Here is an 18,779-nt window from a genome sequence, read left to right as displayed (position 1 = left end):
GCAACTGTTGTGTAATTTTCTTTTTGCCATGGTAGCTCTTGAATAACATTACGCCGAAAATAATTGACTGCAGTCCATGTAGGTTCTTCATTGAGACATGTTCAGTACTTTGAGTAGATGGGAAGCCATTGGTAGTATGGGAGATCATAGGAGCTCTTATAGTACCTGCTGGATAGTATGCCACAGTGCTGGCGTTTGAAGTCGGTAGAACTCAAGCGCTGTGCCACTGTTCCTCCTCGTGCAACATCCTGCACCTTATTCCACAATGATACACTTCTCTTGTGGCATGTATCCTTTAATACCGCACCCTACACCTTGTTGATGCAACACTGCAGTGGAACTTGCACCTACTTCTCCGCGTTAAACAGCTGTTTCGCACAAGTGATGTGGTATGTCATCCAAACAGAGCGAGCCACTAAGTACACTGATCTTGCAGTCCTCTAGTGAGGTGGTTTTCTATGGGTGGCTGTGGTGTGGTACTGGATTAACTGGATTAGAATGAAAGAGAGAAGTAATACTGTTCCCCTAGACTGGTTCGCTGGGATGAGGTATCGTGGGTGGCTGTGACCCAGATCAGGTGCCAGAATGGATTCTAATACAAGGGGGGTTTATAATATAGTGTTCGAGGCATATGAGCTGCAGATCTCACACTGAGCATTAGATCGCCACCTGGTGTTGGGCTCAGATGATTGCATGTTGTTGTGGTCTTGGAAGAAGTCTTTGTAGGCACAAGATGGGTGACTTCTCCCTTGGACGATAGTGCGCATGGGCATCGACTCCATCCTTAGATTGTTTTTTTCCCCCCACGGGGTTCGGGTGTAACTTTTCCAGTAGTTCGACGCGTAAAAACTTTACCCAACAACTTTCGATATCAATAACTATCGACTCGACCTCATCAGATCGATTCCGGTCGTCAACACAGGCTGTTGGGCCTATCCACGCCGTGAGGCCTACAACTCATGGAAAGGATGCCGTTCAAGAGATGCCCCGAGTGTGGAGCAAAATTTCCGCACAGCAACCATCACGAGGTGTGTAACCTGTGCTTATCGCCAGAACACGATGAGTCGTTCTGTACAGCTTGTGCATCCTTTCGATCCAAAAAGACCATTTGAGATCGGAGGGCCCGTTGACACGATATGCAGAGATCGGCTCCGGAACAGGTGGATATCTTCGACGAAGTTCCATGCGTCCCAGAGGAAGATTCCGATGATCTCCAAATCGTATCTGAGGCGGACGACTCCGATGGCTCCATACCTTCGGGTCAGCGCATGAGTACTACTGCCCCTACCCCAGCTCCAACACCTAAATCGGAGGCAACGGTCAACACTCTGCCTTCGGGACCCAGTCACGACCGAAACACTGCTTCGAAAGCCCCGCCATCGAGCCCGGCTCCGAAGAAAATATTAAAGCCTTCCGGTAGCTCCATACCGAGCAAAGCGCAAGTGCCGATACCACCAGCTCCCTCGGCACCGAAACCGAAAGAAGTCCCGGTTCCGAAACACATTCAGAAACCGTCGACTCCTAAAGACAAGACGGCTCAGAAAATAATGAAGCCTGTTTATGATGCTTCCAAGCCGACCAAAACAGCTTCCAGCCTGAAATCTTTGGTGCAGAAACCCACAAAGCCTGCTTCGATGCTTCCAAGCCCACAAAACAGGACTCGACTCCAAAGACAATATATTCGGTCTGAAAACTACGCCAAAGGACTCTATACCAACTCCTAAGGCTAAAGACAAGCTACAACCATGCCAGGAACCGAAAAAAATCAACGCCGAAAGTGGTTCCTCAAGAAGAGGAGCTTTTTCAACCTGATCCTTTGCAAACAAGGATCTACATTGATCCACAAACAGGACATTTTTCTGCTATGCCACACAGAAAGAGGAAGTTAGATACAGCACCTACATCTCCAGTGCCTGTCAAGAAGAAAGATTCTGCCACATCACCTATGCACCCTTCTTCCCCTGTACCTTCTCCTTCACCTCCTCTTCCTTCAAACCTTTCACCTCAAAATTCTCCTCCTCATTCTTCACCTCCACATACACCACCTCAGAATGAGGATGAGTAAAACCTAGGGGAAGGGGCAGACCCAGATGAGCCTTTTCCCTACCCAAGTGATAATCCAGACTGGGAGTACCCAAACCCACAAGATGTACCAGATATCCCAAATCCACATCCATACCAATCCAAACCATCTCCTCCAGAAGATAATATTGGTTTCGGACACTTACTCAATAGGGCTGCCATCTATCCTAATGTCACAATGCACTCAGATGAGGCAGAAGAAAATTTTCTGCAAAATACTTTTGAAACACTCCCAAAAGTCAGTTCAAATACTACCTATGATTAAAGGGGTCATTAAGCATGCCCCAGAAGTGTTTAGAGATCTGTACGAGCTAGGATCATAAATCCAAGAATAGAGAAAAAGTACAGACCTGCTCCTGGGGATCCTGCCTACATTAAGGATCAGCTACCCTTAGACTCCCTAGTCATTTTAAACGCCAGAAAGCGAGCAAACTCACAAAAATCAGGTGAAGCACCACCTCCTGATAAGGAGTAAAAATAATAGACGCTTCAGGCAAGAGAATAGCTGCCCAAGCTAGCAATACATGGTGTATAGCTAATACACAAGCCCTCCTCACAAGATTCGACAGGGCTCACTATGATTAGTTAGAAACACTTTTACAATATCTACCTGACCAATATAAAGCACAGGCAAATGACCTTATACAAGAGGGTAAGCTAATCTCAAATGCCTCAATCAAGTGCACACTAGATGTAGCAGACACTGCATTTAGAGCACTAAACACTAGTGTCCTACTTAGACGACATGCATGGCTATGCATTTCAGGATTTAAGCAGGAAGTGCAAACAACCATCTTAAATCAGCCATTCAACCAACAACAATTGTTTGGTCCAGAGGAAGAGACAGCACTTGAAAAAATGAAGAAAGACACTGATACAGCCAAATCTATGGGAGCTCTGCATTCCACCCAAGCACCAGGCTCCTTTCGTCACTCCTTTTACAGAGGAGGCTCCAAACAAGCTGGAGCAGACAATTCAGCTTCCTTTAAAACCAATCCTTCTTCGCCAAAGCGCCGGGATGCTCCAAGGAGTAGCCGTGCGCTATAGAAGAAATAAATTAACATAACATAACATAACATAACAATACACAAACCTCTTTCAATAGAGGATATTTTAGAGGAGGCTATAGAGGCAACAACAAGGGAAGAGGACGAGGAAATAACAATAATCGAACCTCTCCCACCACAAAACTGTGACTTCCTTCTGCTTCCCCAACAGCATTCCACTCGTGTAGGGGGCAGGATAACACAGTTCCTACCTGTCTGGAATTCCATCACAACAGACAAGTGGGTAAGACAGATTATCCAGTATGGCTGCTGCCTAGAACTTACAGCTACCCTCCACATATACCACCCAGACAGCGTCCAATGTCTACAGAACATCTAACGCTGCTCAAACAAGAGGTTCTATCATTGCTTCTAAAAAACGCAATAGAAATAGTTCCATTACAACATCAAGGAACAGGGGTTTACTCGCTGTATTGTCTAATACCCAAGACGGACGGGACACTAAGACCAATTCTCGACCTCCGGCCCCTCAATCTATATATACACTCAGATCATTTTCATATGATCACTTTACAACAAGTGCTCCCATTGTTGCAACAAAGCGATTTCCTTACTACACTAGATCTCAAGGACGCCTACTTCCACATTCCCATACATCCTTCTCACAGGAAGTATCTAAGGTTTGTGCTAGAAGGACAACGCTATCAGTTCAAAGTCCTTCCATTCGGAGTCACAACTGCACCAACAGGGTTTACAAAGTGCCTAGCAGTAGTAGAATGGTGATGGATTAAACCCAGATCAGTTGGCTGGGGGTGAGTGTTTGATTTGCTCAAATGCTCCGTCCATCATCCCCTTTTGTATCGCTTTGTTCGCCCTAAGTGTGGCAGGGTATGCTCAGACGTGAGTCCCTTGCTCACTTGGCCACTGGATTCAAGATAGCCTGGCTGATGAGGATTATGAATCCGAAACCGGTCCCAGGATGCTTGTTTCCTGTCCAGGGAAGACATGGCTTGGCAGTTCGGGCTGGACTGTTCCCATGAGGCACAGGGTCAGACTGATTTGCATATAGCCATGTCTGAACTGGGGTGGCTGAGTGGGCTAAAGAATGGTGATGGATTAAACCCAGATCAGTTGACTGGGGGTGAGTGTTTGATTTGCTCAAATGCTCCGTCCATCATCCCCTTTTGTATCACTTTGTTCGCCCTAAGTGTGGCAGGGTATGCTCAGACGTGAGTCCCTTGCTCACTTGGCCACTGGATTCAAGATAGCCTGGCTGATGAGGATTATGAATCCGAAACCGGTCCCAGGATGCTTGTTTCCGGTCCAGGGAAGACATGGCTTGGCAGTTCGGGCTGGACTGTTCCCATGAGGCACAGGGTCAGACTGATTTGCATATAGCCATGTCTGAACTGGGGTGGCTGAGTGGGCTAAAGAATGATGATGGATTAAACGCAGATCAGTTGACTGGGGGTGAGTGTTTGATTTGCTCAAATGCGCCGTCCATCATCCCCTTTTGTAGCAGTAGTAGCGGCACATCTCAGAAGACAACACATCCACGTCTTCCCATACCTAGACGATTGGCTTATAAAAGCCACGTCGTTCAATCAGTGTGACCAACACACATTACAAACAATTCAAACTTTGCACAACTTAGGATTCACAATCAACTACACCAAGTCACATCTTCAGCCATCTCATGTACATCAATACCTAAGGGCTACAATAAACACAGCTACAGCTCTAGCTTATCCCAGTCCAACTAGGATATACAGCATTCAAGCCTTAGTCACAAAGTTTCAAACACAACACTCTCTCCCAGCCAGAGTGTTCATGCAACTAATAGACATGGTGGCATCATGCATTTTTATCGTTCCATATGCAAGACTGCAAATGTGCCCATTGCAAGAATGTCTAGCACATCAGTGGAACCAAGCTCAAAGACAACTTACAGACCCGGTGTTGGTAGACAGCTGCACACCTCGCTTTCTGCAGTGGTGGAACACCAAAAACTTGTTCAGAGGGCGGCAGTTGCTCGAGCCACTTCCACAAATAGTACTTACTACAGATGCAACCCCAACAGGATGGGAAGCCCATCTCCTACACCATACAACTCAAGGGAAATGGACCACTTAACAAAAAATGCTCCACATCAATCACCTAGGGCTGCTAGCAATATTCCTAGCACTCAAGTCCTTCCAAGTACATGTACAGAACAAGACTGTCCTGATACGGACGGACAACGTGACAGCCATGTTCTACATTAAAAAAACAAGGGGGGACCCCCTCTCTGCAACTGTCCCAGCTCACACAGAACATTTGGAGATGGGCCATTCCACAAAGAATATATCTGATAGCAGAGCATATTCCAGGTGTTCACAATCAGATAGCAGATCTGTTAAGTGGGCAGAAACAACAGATTCACAAATGGGAACTACATCAGCAAGTTCTTCTACCATTCTTTCACAAGTGGGGTCATCCAGACATAGATCTGTTCGCCACACATCAAAACGCAAAATGCCCAACCTTCGCCGCCAGGTTTCCACACCCGTTGTCCAAAGGCAATGCGATATGGATGAACTGGCCAGGCAGTTTTGAGTACGCTTTTCCGCCACTCCCACGAATACCACTAGTAGTACGCAAGTTAAGACAACAGTCTCTCAAGATGATCCTAGTAGCTCCTACATGGGCACAAGATCTGTGGTTCACAACGCTGCTAGAACTCTCAATAGTTCCACACCAAAAACTGTGTCTGAAACCATCCATGCTAACGCAGAACCATGGAGACATCAGACATCCAGATCCAAATCAACTGAATCTAGCGATCTGGCTCCTGAAGTCTTAGAGTTTGGTTACCTTAATCTACCACCAGACTGTATGAATATCATTAAGGAAACCAGAAGACCTACTACTAGAGCCTGCTATGCAGCAAAATGGAAAAGATTTGCTATTTACTGCAACAATAATCAAATTGATCCACTGGATGCTTCTATCCAGAATACTATCTGCTGCCTTCCACACTTACAAAGATGTAGTCTAGCATATTCATCTATAAGGCTTCATCTTGCAGCCATTGCTGCCTACCTACAAAATAGACAACATCTGTCATAATTTAGGGTACCGGCAATTAAAGCATTTATGGAAGGATTGAAAATAATCATTCCTCCTAGGTTACCACCCTCTCCAGAGTGGAACCCAAACATTGTTCTTACCAGGCTCATGGGACCCCCTTTTGAACCTTTACACAAATGTGAACTGCAATTCCTCACATGGAAAACAGCTTTCCTTATCGCTATTACCTCTCTCATGAGAGTAAGTGAAATTCAGGCTTTCACTATACAAGAACCATTTTTACAACTACACCATAACAAAGTTGTCCTAAGAAGAAATCCAAAATTCCTTTTTAAAGTCATTACTCCATTTCATCTAAACCAATCAGTAGAGTTGCCAGTGTTTTTTCAAAACCCAGACTCGGTAGCAGAAAGAGCTCTACACACCCTAGACTTAAAAAGAGCCCTTCTATATTACATTGATAGGACTAAAACCTTTCAAAAAATAAAACAATTGTTTGTAGCTTTCTCAGCACCACATAAAGGTAACCCCATCTCTAAAGCTGGTATTGCTAGGTGGATTGTAAAATGCATACAAATATGCTATCAAAAAGCCAAACGTACATTAATAATTCCTCCTAGAGCGCACTCCACATGCAAACTAGGAGCCTCTATGCCCTTCTTCGGAAACATTCCTCTAGAAGACATATGCAAAGTAGAAACATGGTCTACAATGCATACCTTCACTAAACACTATTGTGTTGATGTGCAAGCAAAGCAGCAAGCTGCAGTAGGCCAAGCTGTCCTCAAAACTCTCTTTCAAAGTACTGCAACAGATACAGGCGACTACCGCTAGGAGAAACACTGCTGTATAGTCAATGCTCAGTGTGAGATCTGCAGCTCATATGCCTCGAACAGTAAATGCTACTTACCAGTATGCATCTGTTCTTGGCATGTAGAGCTGCAGAGTCTCACACGCCCACCCGCCTCCCCAGGACCTGTATCTGTTCCAGTTCTATCTTAATTAGATATACACACATGGACATCCCTTTTCTCTATTTCTACTAACTCCATCATTTCCCATCATGGCGAAAAACAATCTAAGGATGGAGTCGATGCCCATGCGCACTATCATCCAAGGGAGGAGTCACCCATCTTGTGACTACAAAGACTTCTTTGAAGACAACAACAACATGCAATCATCTGAGCCCAACACCAGGTGGCGCTCTAATGATCAGTGTGAGACTCTGCAGCTCTACATGCCAAGAACAGATGCTTACTGGTAAGTAGCATTTACCTTTTCTCCTACCCTTGTTTTTGTGTTGAGTGTTTTCTTTTCTGAAAGTGGCCTTTCCTTTGTAAAAATTGGTTGTGAGATAGTCTCCTGAGTTGCTGGAGAGGCGTATCATACAGTTAGTTTGTGCAGAGAGAGGGGGTGTATTTACCATGACAGGAAAAGTCGAACTTTCCGGGTAGGTAGTTGCTATGTGAAATGTCTCCATGAAGGGAAAGTGTGGGTGTTATTCCCCATCTCAGTTTACTTTGTGAGAAGAACCTTAGTTGTCTTTTCCTGCGAGAGAGGATTCCTGTGTGTTGTGTTTCTCTTTCGTTCATGGTAGAAGTTCCTTATTGCTTGAAGCTATAGTCCAAAGATCTAAAACCGTATGTCAATGCTACTTGTGGATAACGTTTTAGTAGCTTTTCACTCTTTTCATTCATTCATTCATAGTCTTTATTCGATCTCTTTTTAAAACAGATCATAAAAGCATCAATTCATCAAATAAGCCATAACACAGTATTATAAAAATCATATAAAACAATTAAAACAATTCAAATCTATGTGGAATTTTTGGCAATTTCAACAGATTGGCCCTATACAAGAATTATAATATTTAAAAGCCACAAGTGGGAGCAAACATAGTCTTTGTACAATTTTTTGGTTCTTGGGCCCCCATCACTTAAGTGAGACCAATTATTCCCATTAATACAGCAAGTTATGTCAACAAAGCCCGATTCCTCATCTTTCTCACACATGCCCACAGAAAACATGCTACAGAGAAGCAGACACAGGGGTCAGAGAGTGCCTTTAAGAAATATAATGCCACCCTGCACTGTGTGAAGTTATAGCGCCTTAAAATCAGTAGGATAAAAGCTTTCCTTTCAATATGGTAGAACTTGCAGAATAGTACTACATGTAGATCCATTTGGTGCGAGTGGTTGTCACACGGACAGGGAGGCAAATCTGAGTGTTTAAACTTTCTCACTGGGAGAGCTAGAATCAGAGGGATGTAGTTCAGGCGAAAACGCAGTGGAATGAATGTATGGTAAGCGAGGCAGATACACGAAAGGTATGAAAATCCAACCCCTACTCTTGGTGGAATAATTAATATGCAATGGTCGCCTTTTGTTGCCGATTCTTTTCCCTCCGGAGAAAGTTAGCCCTCTGGAGATACAGCTCAGTAATTTGCCTCTTTGATACCTTCCTACACAATGAGGGGTCCCTAAATAAGTTTCCCTGCCCAATTGCAGTCAATTCGGCATCTACATATCTAAGCCAGCCAATCCTGTTGTAGTAGTCCAGTTTCATGCAGCTGGCAATTATGCGTTGTTTTAAATTGACAGTGGACCTCCGGCAAATCGAAAGCCACAACCGGATTGGGGCCAGTCTGATGCTATCAAGCATGTAGGGTAACCCCAATTCGAGGTGTAAAATATGGTTTGAAAGAGAATGAGGTAATGAGTCCCGATTTAAAAAAAAAAAAAAAAAAAATCTGTTGACAGAAGGTAGAACTCCTGTTGTGGACAAGATGGGAGAGCACTTGGCTCATTTGTGAGTCTACCTAGCTTTTCGCCTATACAGCGAACATGATGCAGAATCATGCATCTGCTTGGTGTTCACCTTTTTGTGGACCTGGTCCACAGGACAGAATTATTTGTATCAGTTCAAAATATCTATTTTAAATGTTTATAGTAATAGTTTAGGTATCTCAAATTTCCAATTTTCTTAGAAAGGGAATTGTTTTAAAACCAAAGCCCTTTGAATCTCCCAAAGAAGATACAACTCCCTTAGACAGTTGAAATTAAGAACACTTGCAAGGTTTGACACCAGAGGGGAACACATGCAACCTGTCCCACTCTCCAAGTTGGCGTCACTGAATGAATTGTAATAATCCACAAGTTATGGCAGTGAGTTTCATGACACCATATAATAGGATGCAATACTCTAACTAAAAGGCTCCTTTGATAACCAGGACTAACAGTGCCTGATTTTCAGTGAAATGTCTACATCTGGCTTTTAAAGTGACTGTCCTAAGTCTAAAATGGAAAGAAAAAACACTTGCACAGTTGCCCACTATCCAGCTGGTACTTTAAGAGCTCTTCATGTCTCCACTACTACCAAGGACTTCTCATCTACTCAAAGTGTTAAAGATGGTCTCAACGAAGAACCTACGTGAACCGTATCCAATTATTTTTGGTTTAATGTTACGCAAGAGCAACCAGGGCACAAAGAAAATTACCCAACACTTTGCAAGCCACTAAAATAAAGCATTCTCTGGTTTATCAGTGGAGTAGTAATTAAATCAGGGGTGTAGAATAGGCGATCCAGATTAATTCCACCGGGAAACAGCCGTTACAACACGGCTCGAATCACGCTGTGCGTTTACAACGTGATCTGGTTTCTTGTTATTGAAATATTGCAGTTTTCAAGCAGTGGTCAGCACTTCCTTATTCTACCCAGAAGCCTTTGGAGTCCTGCTCCTTTTGGTGTCCTTTGTGAGTCCTGATTTGTGCGTGTTCTTGCTAACACAAAATCTCAGCCGCAACTGATGCTTTTCAAGTTAAAGTCCACTTACTTCAAATTATAGCCCAGTTGATACAGTGCTCTGGACTCCAGTATATAACACTTGGGAACCCGTGCAAATACATTGGGTCACCTTCTCTCACTCCAAGTATCCCGTAGAAGCACCTAACGCATTACCAAGGACAGTATTCCCTTGTTTCTGTTCTGAGTTTTGGGGTATTCAAAAGTGTGTACATTTATCCAATTCCTGCAAATTAAATTACTGCCATTGACTCAGAGGACAGGAAGTGCTACTATTTTAACATTGTCTCTTCCTACCTTGCAGTATTGTGACCCCGGGGCATCAGTGCTGAACAACCTTTGTCCACAGCAATATGCCCAGTAACTTCTGACTGTCCCATTGCTCAGTAAGATCTCACACAATCTCTGTTGCGGTCCCGTCTCCCAGTCAGTACGGTTAGCCCTCGTCAGTGATCACCACCCTCATCCAGCACTGATCCGTTTCTCCTTGAGGCTCTGAAAAAGCACGGTGTCAACATCTAAGAGTCCTCACGCGAGCCCAGCACAGTCTCCAAAAGTGCTACACCATGTGTGATCATTGCGCAGTGTACGTCTGCATGATGTATGGTCCTCCTTTCCATGAGGGGCACGCATTTCTTCACTGTGGCCCATCCTTGGCTTGCACAAGTCTCCAGAGTGCTCCTTCTGCTGCTCATCCCCATGTTTAAGGCTTTCCAGTTTTTCATGTTCGTTTAACTTCCTGCCCTACCTTAAGTCCTGGATTTGGCTCATCTTTGCCTTGAATAATTGTAAATGTAGTTATGATAAGTTATCAATGTTATTCCACTTGAGATCCAAGCCCAGAGCTCTTGTCCCCTGGCTGTGATTCTTTTAGTTAAGGCTATGACTGTGCCTCGTATGTTCTATGTGTGTGTATGTGTTTCTTTCATCTTCTCATCTTTCTCATCCCCTATATTTCTTCAGGTGTTAAGTCCAACGTACAAGCAACGGAACGAAGACTTTCGGAAGCTCTTCAAGCAGCTTCCAGACACGGAGCGCCTCATTGTGGGTGAGTCCATTGCGTACTTCCTGATTATGTTGAGAAGTTTACATTTTAATGTGAAATCCCATAAGCAGGAGTGTGAACCACCATCGATGAGAAGTTTTTCTCCTGTGTAGCAGAAGTCAGTAAAACATACGGTGCCTTGTGTGCTGCTGATCATGAAGTCTGTTCTGGCCTTCCCAAAATGGCAGCATCCATGAAACTTCCCGCAGGGCATTTGGCCAATAAAAAATTGCCACCCTACACATGTCATGTACCAACAGTTTCCATTCAAAAGGTAGATGTCCCCTGTGGTTTTCCAGTTAATTATGTATTAAATATTATAGTAACAAAAAACAGAAGGATGAGAGAGGGTCTGGAGGGGAGAAGTTTACCGACCCAAGTGCACCCTATCCCCAAATCTTACTAGTAATAAACACACAAGGGTGCTACTGGTCTGAGTGGACTAGAAAGTGTCTGCTTTCTCCTAAAAAGTGTGTGTATAAACTGAAAAGTAGTGAGAGAAGAAGAAAAGAATACCCATCAGCCCACCCATTGGCAGAGCTTCATCATCTGGGATTTTTTTAATCTGAGTTGGTATCCACTAGATTACTCACTGTTGGTATTGTGAGTAGGTTCTAGTAACGGATCCACCAATGATGAGAAGAAGGCCAAAAGAATAGTGGTGGAAAGAGCTGAGGGCAGAAGGTTGCAGTGCTCAAGAAATATGTGCTAGTGAAAAAGTGGTGTGTTAAAATTGACTAAAATGGTGCCAAAGGGTAACTTTTATTCTGGTGGTCACCATGATGACAAGGTTAAAAAACAGAGTGTGGATAGAGTTTCAGCAAATACTTCTATCCAGGTGGTAAATTAACTGGTCAATTTACTGGTTAATTTACCACCTGGATAGAAGTATTTGCTGAAACTCTATCCACACTCTGTTTTTTAACCTTGTCATCATGGTGACCACCAGAATAAAAGTTACCCTTTGGCACCATTTTAGTCAATTTTAACACACCACTTTTTCACTAGCACATATTTCTTGAGCACTGCAACCTTCTGCCCTCAGCTCTTTCCACCACTATTCTTTTGGCCTTCTTCTCATCATTGGTGGATCCGTTACTAGAACCTACTCACAATACCAACAGTGAGTAATCTAGTGGATACCAACTCAGATTCAAAAAATGCCAGATGATGAAGCTCTGCCAATGGGTGGGCTGATGGGTATTCTTTTCTTCTTCTCTCACTACTTTTCAGTTTATACACACACTTTTTAGGAGAAAGCAGACACTTTCTAGTCCACTCAGACCAGTAGCACCCCTTGTGTGTTTATTAAATATTATAGTCCCATGTCTCAGTTCGTGCCTGGTCCTGTCCATCAGAGATGAGGGTGAAGAAAGTTGTATGATGGGCACCCACTGTTGTATGATGGGCACCCACTGCACCCCAATGACTGCGGTATTTTCTGCATGTGCACTGGGATACCGATAGCTACCTGTAACACAGTGACCTTAGTCAGTGAAGTTTGCCAGCTCGGAGCTGGCATGTACCAACACCAAAACATGTTCACTGTGCTCTTCCTTAGACTTGGCAAGGAATGTTCTATAATGAGTAATCAGACTTATTATAACTACATTGTTTTCTCTGTGCCATTGGGATACTGCTAGCTGCTAGTAATATTATAACTGTTTCTTTTTAAGGCGCAGTATTTATACCACCTTTTTGAAAGCTTGTTTAGATAAGCTTGTGGAACGTAAAAGATTTAAAGCTCATTTGGTGCAGAACCATTCACCAGAATTTAGTGACCATTGGCCATGCAAAATGTTCCACCTTATATGGCACCTCTTTATAATGGTGACATCACCATCACAAAAGCAGATTTGAAATATATGTTCCAGGAGCATGACTTGCTCAAGTGACTTTGTAAGGATCTGAAATGTATTGTGTTTGAAAACCCTAACTCTTTACTGAGCCATGGGTCACAGTTTATAAAAGTAGCTGAAAGTCCTGAGAAAAAAAGAAATATAGCAATATATATAGCAATTTTTTATTACATTATTGTATAGATGTTTTGTATGGTGAGCAATGCAGTTTTCAATATTTGTTTCAACATTGAACCTTCTCGCTTTAGATAGCTTCCTGTGAACTGGTGGCATCATTTGTTGAACTCAGGGGTAGGAGTCTCTCACATAGCACTGGAGTGACAGGACAACAAATGTTTACCCTGGAACCAAGCTATCTGTAACTAAGAGCCAGTAACACAATATTTGTATGTGATTCCTATACCAAAATACTGGGAGATTTTACCTCTGCTCATAGCAAGAAATAAGTCTAAAGCCGACCTACCAACCTTAGATTGTCTTCCGTGTAAATGTGTAGTGACAATGGGGTGGGGGCGTTGGAGAGGCGGTAAGACCGTGGAACCCTGCATTGCCTAACTAAGCATGTCTACCTTCATTCACAGCACGGACAAACTCCTCTAGTTGTACCTTCTCTGTCCCGTGGAGATGTTAAATGGAGTCCAGCTATGCAGAGCATTCACAGGCGAGCTGGAAACCTATTCTGAGCAAAGGTTTCCAGCTCATCATGTGAATGTGCCTCTTCACCGGGTTGCCTTGTGATGAGGGATGAACCCATGTGTATCACGGCAGCATCTTATGAGTTTGCCGCAGCAACGTGATTGCATGCAGTTACCAATATGTGCCCTTGCCTCCTGAAATTTGGGATAGGTCTTTATCTTGTGCACAGTATATATTAATGCCAGTGGAGAGTTTATGTTTGGTCTAGCACTGTGCATGAGAGAGCAACATTAATGCCATAGCATCCTATGATTGATTTGAAGGAAAGAAATAATATAGTGTTTATAGGCTGTTCGAAGCTTCCTTTGCTAAAGCTCCAGTGATAAAAGGCCTTTTTCTACCTAACTTGAGGTGACCCCATTTCCTCCCTGTAGCCCCACTGCTCGCACATCTATTGCCTCAAGAACATTTTGTTCCTAGGAGAAGTCTATAGACTTCATGACAGTTTGCAGACATCGTGCAGCATCACAAAAATACAGACTGGGCAAAATGTTCAGCTCCCAGCAGCCGATCCGTTTCACAGCCCATAGGGTATTTATTAGTTCACAAAACCACAATAAAAAATAATGATCTATTCTTATTAGAGCTCTAGCTTCACGCTAGAAATGGTTGTAGAAATGCGAACTGCTGCATCTGGGTCATCTCCAATATATTTGCCCCAGCCCACCTTGACTAATCTAATTAAAATTTGAAAAAATAATTGGGGTAGGACAGACCAAGTCAGAGCCATGTTACCTGAAGGTTCATCAAGGTTACCAAATCTATCAGCAATAAACCTTTCTTATGGAAACACCAGCTCAGACATAGATGCAGTCAGTGCCTTCAACTCGTATCAGTGAATATTGTTCCTTGAATATAGTGATGTTCACATTTCAGACACAAATCTGCAGTAGTGTTTCAAAGGCAACCCTAGAGTTGCGATTCATGATATATAGGCTCTCTTCATTCCAGTTGTTCAACTCGCGAGGTATTCTTGGGTATTGGTTGTAATCAGTAAAATGTTGAAGAAGCTCAAGGGAGCTGTTAACAGATCCTACTCACCCTCTGCTACTTCCTTCCTTTGTGTCCAAACTTTCTCTTTGCAGATTACTCTTGTGCACTTCAGAGAGACATTCTGCTGCAGGGACGCCTCTACCTCTCCGAGAACTGGATCTGTTTCTACAGCAACATCTTCCGCTGGGAAACCCTGGTGAGCAAAATCTCCGTACTCTTCAAATTACCCTCAAAGGCCATTGCTTCATTCAAAGCTCAATTTACCAAATGAGCTGTCTTTGTATCTCTGACATCTTTATCTTTTCCTGCACCAAATCTCTTTTGTAATCCCCTAATGGGCTTCCGTCCTCACACATATTAGACCATATAACCTTCCTGTAAAATCGGACACATCATAACCTCTTCATGAAAGTCCTGAAGCAATCTCTTACACAGAGGACCTCTGTGAGTCTTTTCATCCCACTTCTCATTCCCGGGTCAACATAAGCATTCTAAAACCTTGTCTCCAGTGCCCATACCTCCCTTTTTAACCTTTCATCAGCCCTCAGTGCCAGTATAGTATATATTGACCCCTGCATGAGTTTCACTTGCCCATCTCAAATTGCTTACCACCCTGTAAGCTTCCCCAGACCTTTTAACAATTGACAAAATCTTAATCCCCTCTTTTTGCTCAGTTTTTGTCTCACATATTCTAATCTCTCCATGAGGCTGTGTCACTGTCCCCCTTGACGTTACCCGGTCACTAGCCCCCCCATCTTAACTCCATATAAACCAGGACCAACATACAATTTCAACATCCTCCATGGATATGCCGTGCCACCCTCATACACACTTTTCCTTCTGAGACTGAACTTGCTTGAACATCCATGGTTTACTTATACCATCTCAAACAAGCAACACCTCCAGAAGTTACTTGTACCCATCACCTTTTCAAACCCCCAGGAGATCCCTTACACCCCTCAACCCTTCTTTGAAATGGGGTGCCCATTTCACACATCACAGCCTTTCTTTGAACTTTATGTATACTATAACATTGGGATTCCAGCTTTATTTCCATGTGCTCAATTTTATAATTGTATTCATTTTTGTGCGGGTAAAATGTGGCTGTTTGCCTGTTGTTTTGCTTCTGCTTATCATATCTATATATATATATCTATATATATATATATATATAGATATATATATATATATATATATATATATATATATATATATCTATATATATATATATATATAGATATATATATATATATATATATATCGTCCTGACCACTCAGATGCACAGGCGGAACCACACAGGCCCGGACCTCTTGATATTTCTCCCTCTTAAATCACGGACTCTTCACACTTCCATAGTGTGTCAGCAGTAAGAAATCTTTATTTTCGGCATACAAATAGACAAACCAGTGCTCTCCATGACGCGTTTCACTCCACTAGGGAGCTTGAGCACATATATTAGTACACAGTTGGTATTGCACAGCCTGCGCTTCATGTCAGAGCTAACTTTGCTCGGTTTTGGTATATTTCACCCTTTCATCTCTTGTTTCTTTAACTTTCTTTTTGTATTTATCCACGGCGGACCTCAGTTGACTGTACGTTTGAAGGATATCTGCTCCATGACGAAGGAAAAGACAGCCCGACTGATTCCCAATGCCATCCAGCTTTGCACTGACACTGAAAAGGTATGTCCCCCCTACTGCTGAGAGACGAGTGCCTTCAACACAAGTTTTTCATAGATTTAGCCCCCCCTTGCTTAAATTATTTATCCTATGTGTCCCTTCCTGTACTTTGCATGCGTGTTTAGGTCAGACCTCCCGGTATAGGTTGAAGAGGGATGATTGCGGACTAGATTTTCAGGATACTCACATCACATTCATTAACATACAATTTAGATGAGTGTAATCTATTTACGTACTCAGTGGTTCTTTTCAAAATCTGACTTGGATGCTGCCCTCCTGGGCCTACGGTGGGCACTGTTGTTTGAGGCCCTCTACTGCTGCTCATTCTGCCATCACATCAAACACCTCCTCTCTAGACCCATGTACACAGCCTCTCCCCCTGCAGCCACAGTATGCACATCCTTCTAGATCATGTTCTGCAATACCATATGTACCTTTTGTCCTATAGCTGCTTTTAACCTGTCATTAATTTCCTTTGACCCATTCTACCTCTACCATTGGAATGCTTTCTCCTTCCCTCTCCAACAGCTTTCCCCCACACATTACATCTTTAAACCAATTTTTAGGACCTAGTCTACTATTAAGCTAAATTCCGCTTGCCTCAAAAAACAGTGTACAAAATTACGAGACCAGAGTAAAGCTGCTCAGTTAATGGTTGTCTGGAGGTTTAGAGACATCTCCAGTAAAGGCATGAAGGAACTTTATTAGCCTCCACTTTTATAAAAAGGTTGCATGTTGTGCTCCCCTGAATGTATCCCCATGGTGGGGGAGGGGCATGGGGGCTCTGTAGGGCCCCCTTTTGGCCGGCACCGCCAGCCTGTTCATGGCGGTGTTCCTTACACGAAATGGCTGGTGGTGGTGGAACTTGTAATATGCTCACCAGGACTGCCAATTTTGGATTGGGATGATGGATTCAGGATCTAAGCATACATTTTTACCCCAATAGAAAGTTGAACTATGGGAGGCCGGCATCATTACAGGATGGTGTGGAAACTACACCATAGCTGTGTGTGCATGTTTTGAGTGAGGGCTGTTTTCCATAAGAAAAAGATTCTAGACGAGCAGAAGTCATCAAGAGAGGTGATCATCCATTAGGGTGGCCACATCAAAAGAAATTAGTAGAGAAAGTTGACTTTAATGCTACTTCTCATGTCCAATGGAGTAGTGTGAGTGAAGAATGGAAATTAATGGAATTAAAGATTTTTTAAATAAATATTTACTTTGATTGGAAGCTTTGATCCACAGGATTAGCCTAAAAAAGGGGCAAACCGTGTGCTCAGAAAGTGATTACTGACAACATATTGGAATCAACAATATTGTGTATCAAAAATATTATGCAAAAGTATAGTTTACAAAAATAGAGTTTCCCTATCTTTATAATGATTAGCACAAAATTGAGTAGTGTGTGTGAAGAATAAGAATTAATGGATTTAAAAGATTTTTTTCCCCACTCCAAACAGTGCAACAGTGGGGGAAGGGTTGGACTTCGGAGGGGTAAGATTCACTATTTCAACTCCAGTCTGTGCTACAGTAGTCAAGGCATTGGACTTTGGAGGGGTCAAACTTACTATTCCCACCCCAGTCTAAGCAACTGTAGGTAAACCACTTCATTTGAAGCACACTACATATTTGAATAACCGTATTAATTTAGAAAATATATAAAACTCTTACTATAAACATTATTACTTAACATAAAATAAATATATATACAGCTTTATTAAAGAAATAAAAAGCAATTAACCAATTTACTAAATTTATAAACAAAGTAATAATTAATTTTCAATTACAAAAAATTGGTTATTTAATTATTACTTAATTAACTTGCCACCCTATACCTCTGCCAACCTAACAACCCACACCTGAAATATAGCTAAACTAAGTATAACACAATTTATATAATTTATAGTAAATTAAATATCTAATTGACAGTTCATTATTTGGTAATTAATAATTACTTAACTTCCCTTCCAACAGCTGTGCAAACCTAGCAGCCCACTCCTAAACTATAGTTAAAATGTAGAATTATTATACAATTCACACAATTATTAATCAATTAAATATTTAATTATACATTCATAAACATTATTTTGTAAATATTACTCGATTACCTTCCCACCCTATACCCCTACAAACCTTGCAACCCGCAACTAGAATATAACTAAAATACATCAGTATTCCATAATGTCGTTAAATAATAACCAATCCAAAAATATATAATCAAATTATTATTTCAATTAATAATTATTATTTTAACTTCCCACCCTATAACCCTACAAACCCGCACCTACATTTTAACTAAACTATTTGATTACACAATTTACATAATTATTAATCCATTAAATGATTTAATTATAAATTAATTGTTAATTATTACCTAATTAGCTTCCCACCCTATACCCCTACAGACATAGTAACCAGCACCTAAAATGCAAATAAATACTATTTCTATTATATATGCATAATATCTATCAATCTCATTCTTGAAAATTGTTCATTAAGAATCACTATTACTTAACTTCCCACCCTATCCCCCTCCAAACTCAACAAC

General features: G+C 42.2%; 1 protein-coding gene across 3 annotated transcripts in view; it reads left to right on the top strand.

Moving 5' to 3' along the window:
* Positions 1-18,779, top strand: part of GRAMD1B (GRAM domain containing 1B) — a 798,329-nt gene that overhangs the window by 552,899 nt on the left and 226,651 nt on the right. For all 3 annotated transcript variants that reach the window (XM_078681825.1, XM_078681827.1, XM_078681826.1), the window contains 3 exons: positions 10,923-11,007; positions 14,645-14,748; positions 16,139-16,234. In XM_078681825.1, the coding sequence (XP_078537951.1) occupies positions 10,923-11,007; positions 14,645-14,748; positions 16,139-16,234 (285 nt within the window). The remainder of the gene's footprint in view (positions 1-10,922; positions 11,008-14,644; positions 14,749-16,138; positions 16,235-18,779) is intronic.

The sequence above is a fragment of the Lissotriton helveticus genome, chromosome 3_1 (assembly GCF_964261635.1).
Source record: "Lissotriton helveticus chromosome 3_1, aLisHel1.1, whole genome shotgun sequence".
NCBI classification, from domain to species: Eukaryota; Metazoa; Chordata; class Amphibia; order Caudata; family Salamandridae; genus Lissotriton; species Lissotriton helveticus.
This window is presented reverse-complemented; position numbering and strand designations above follow the sequence as displayed.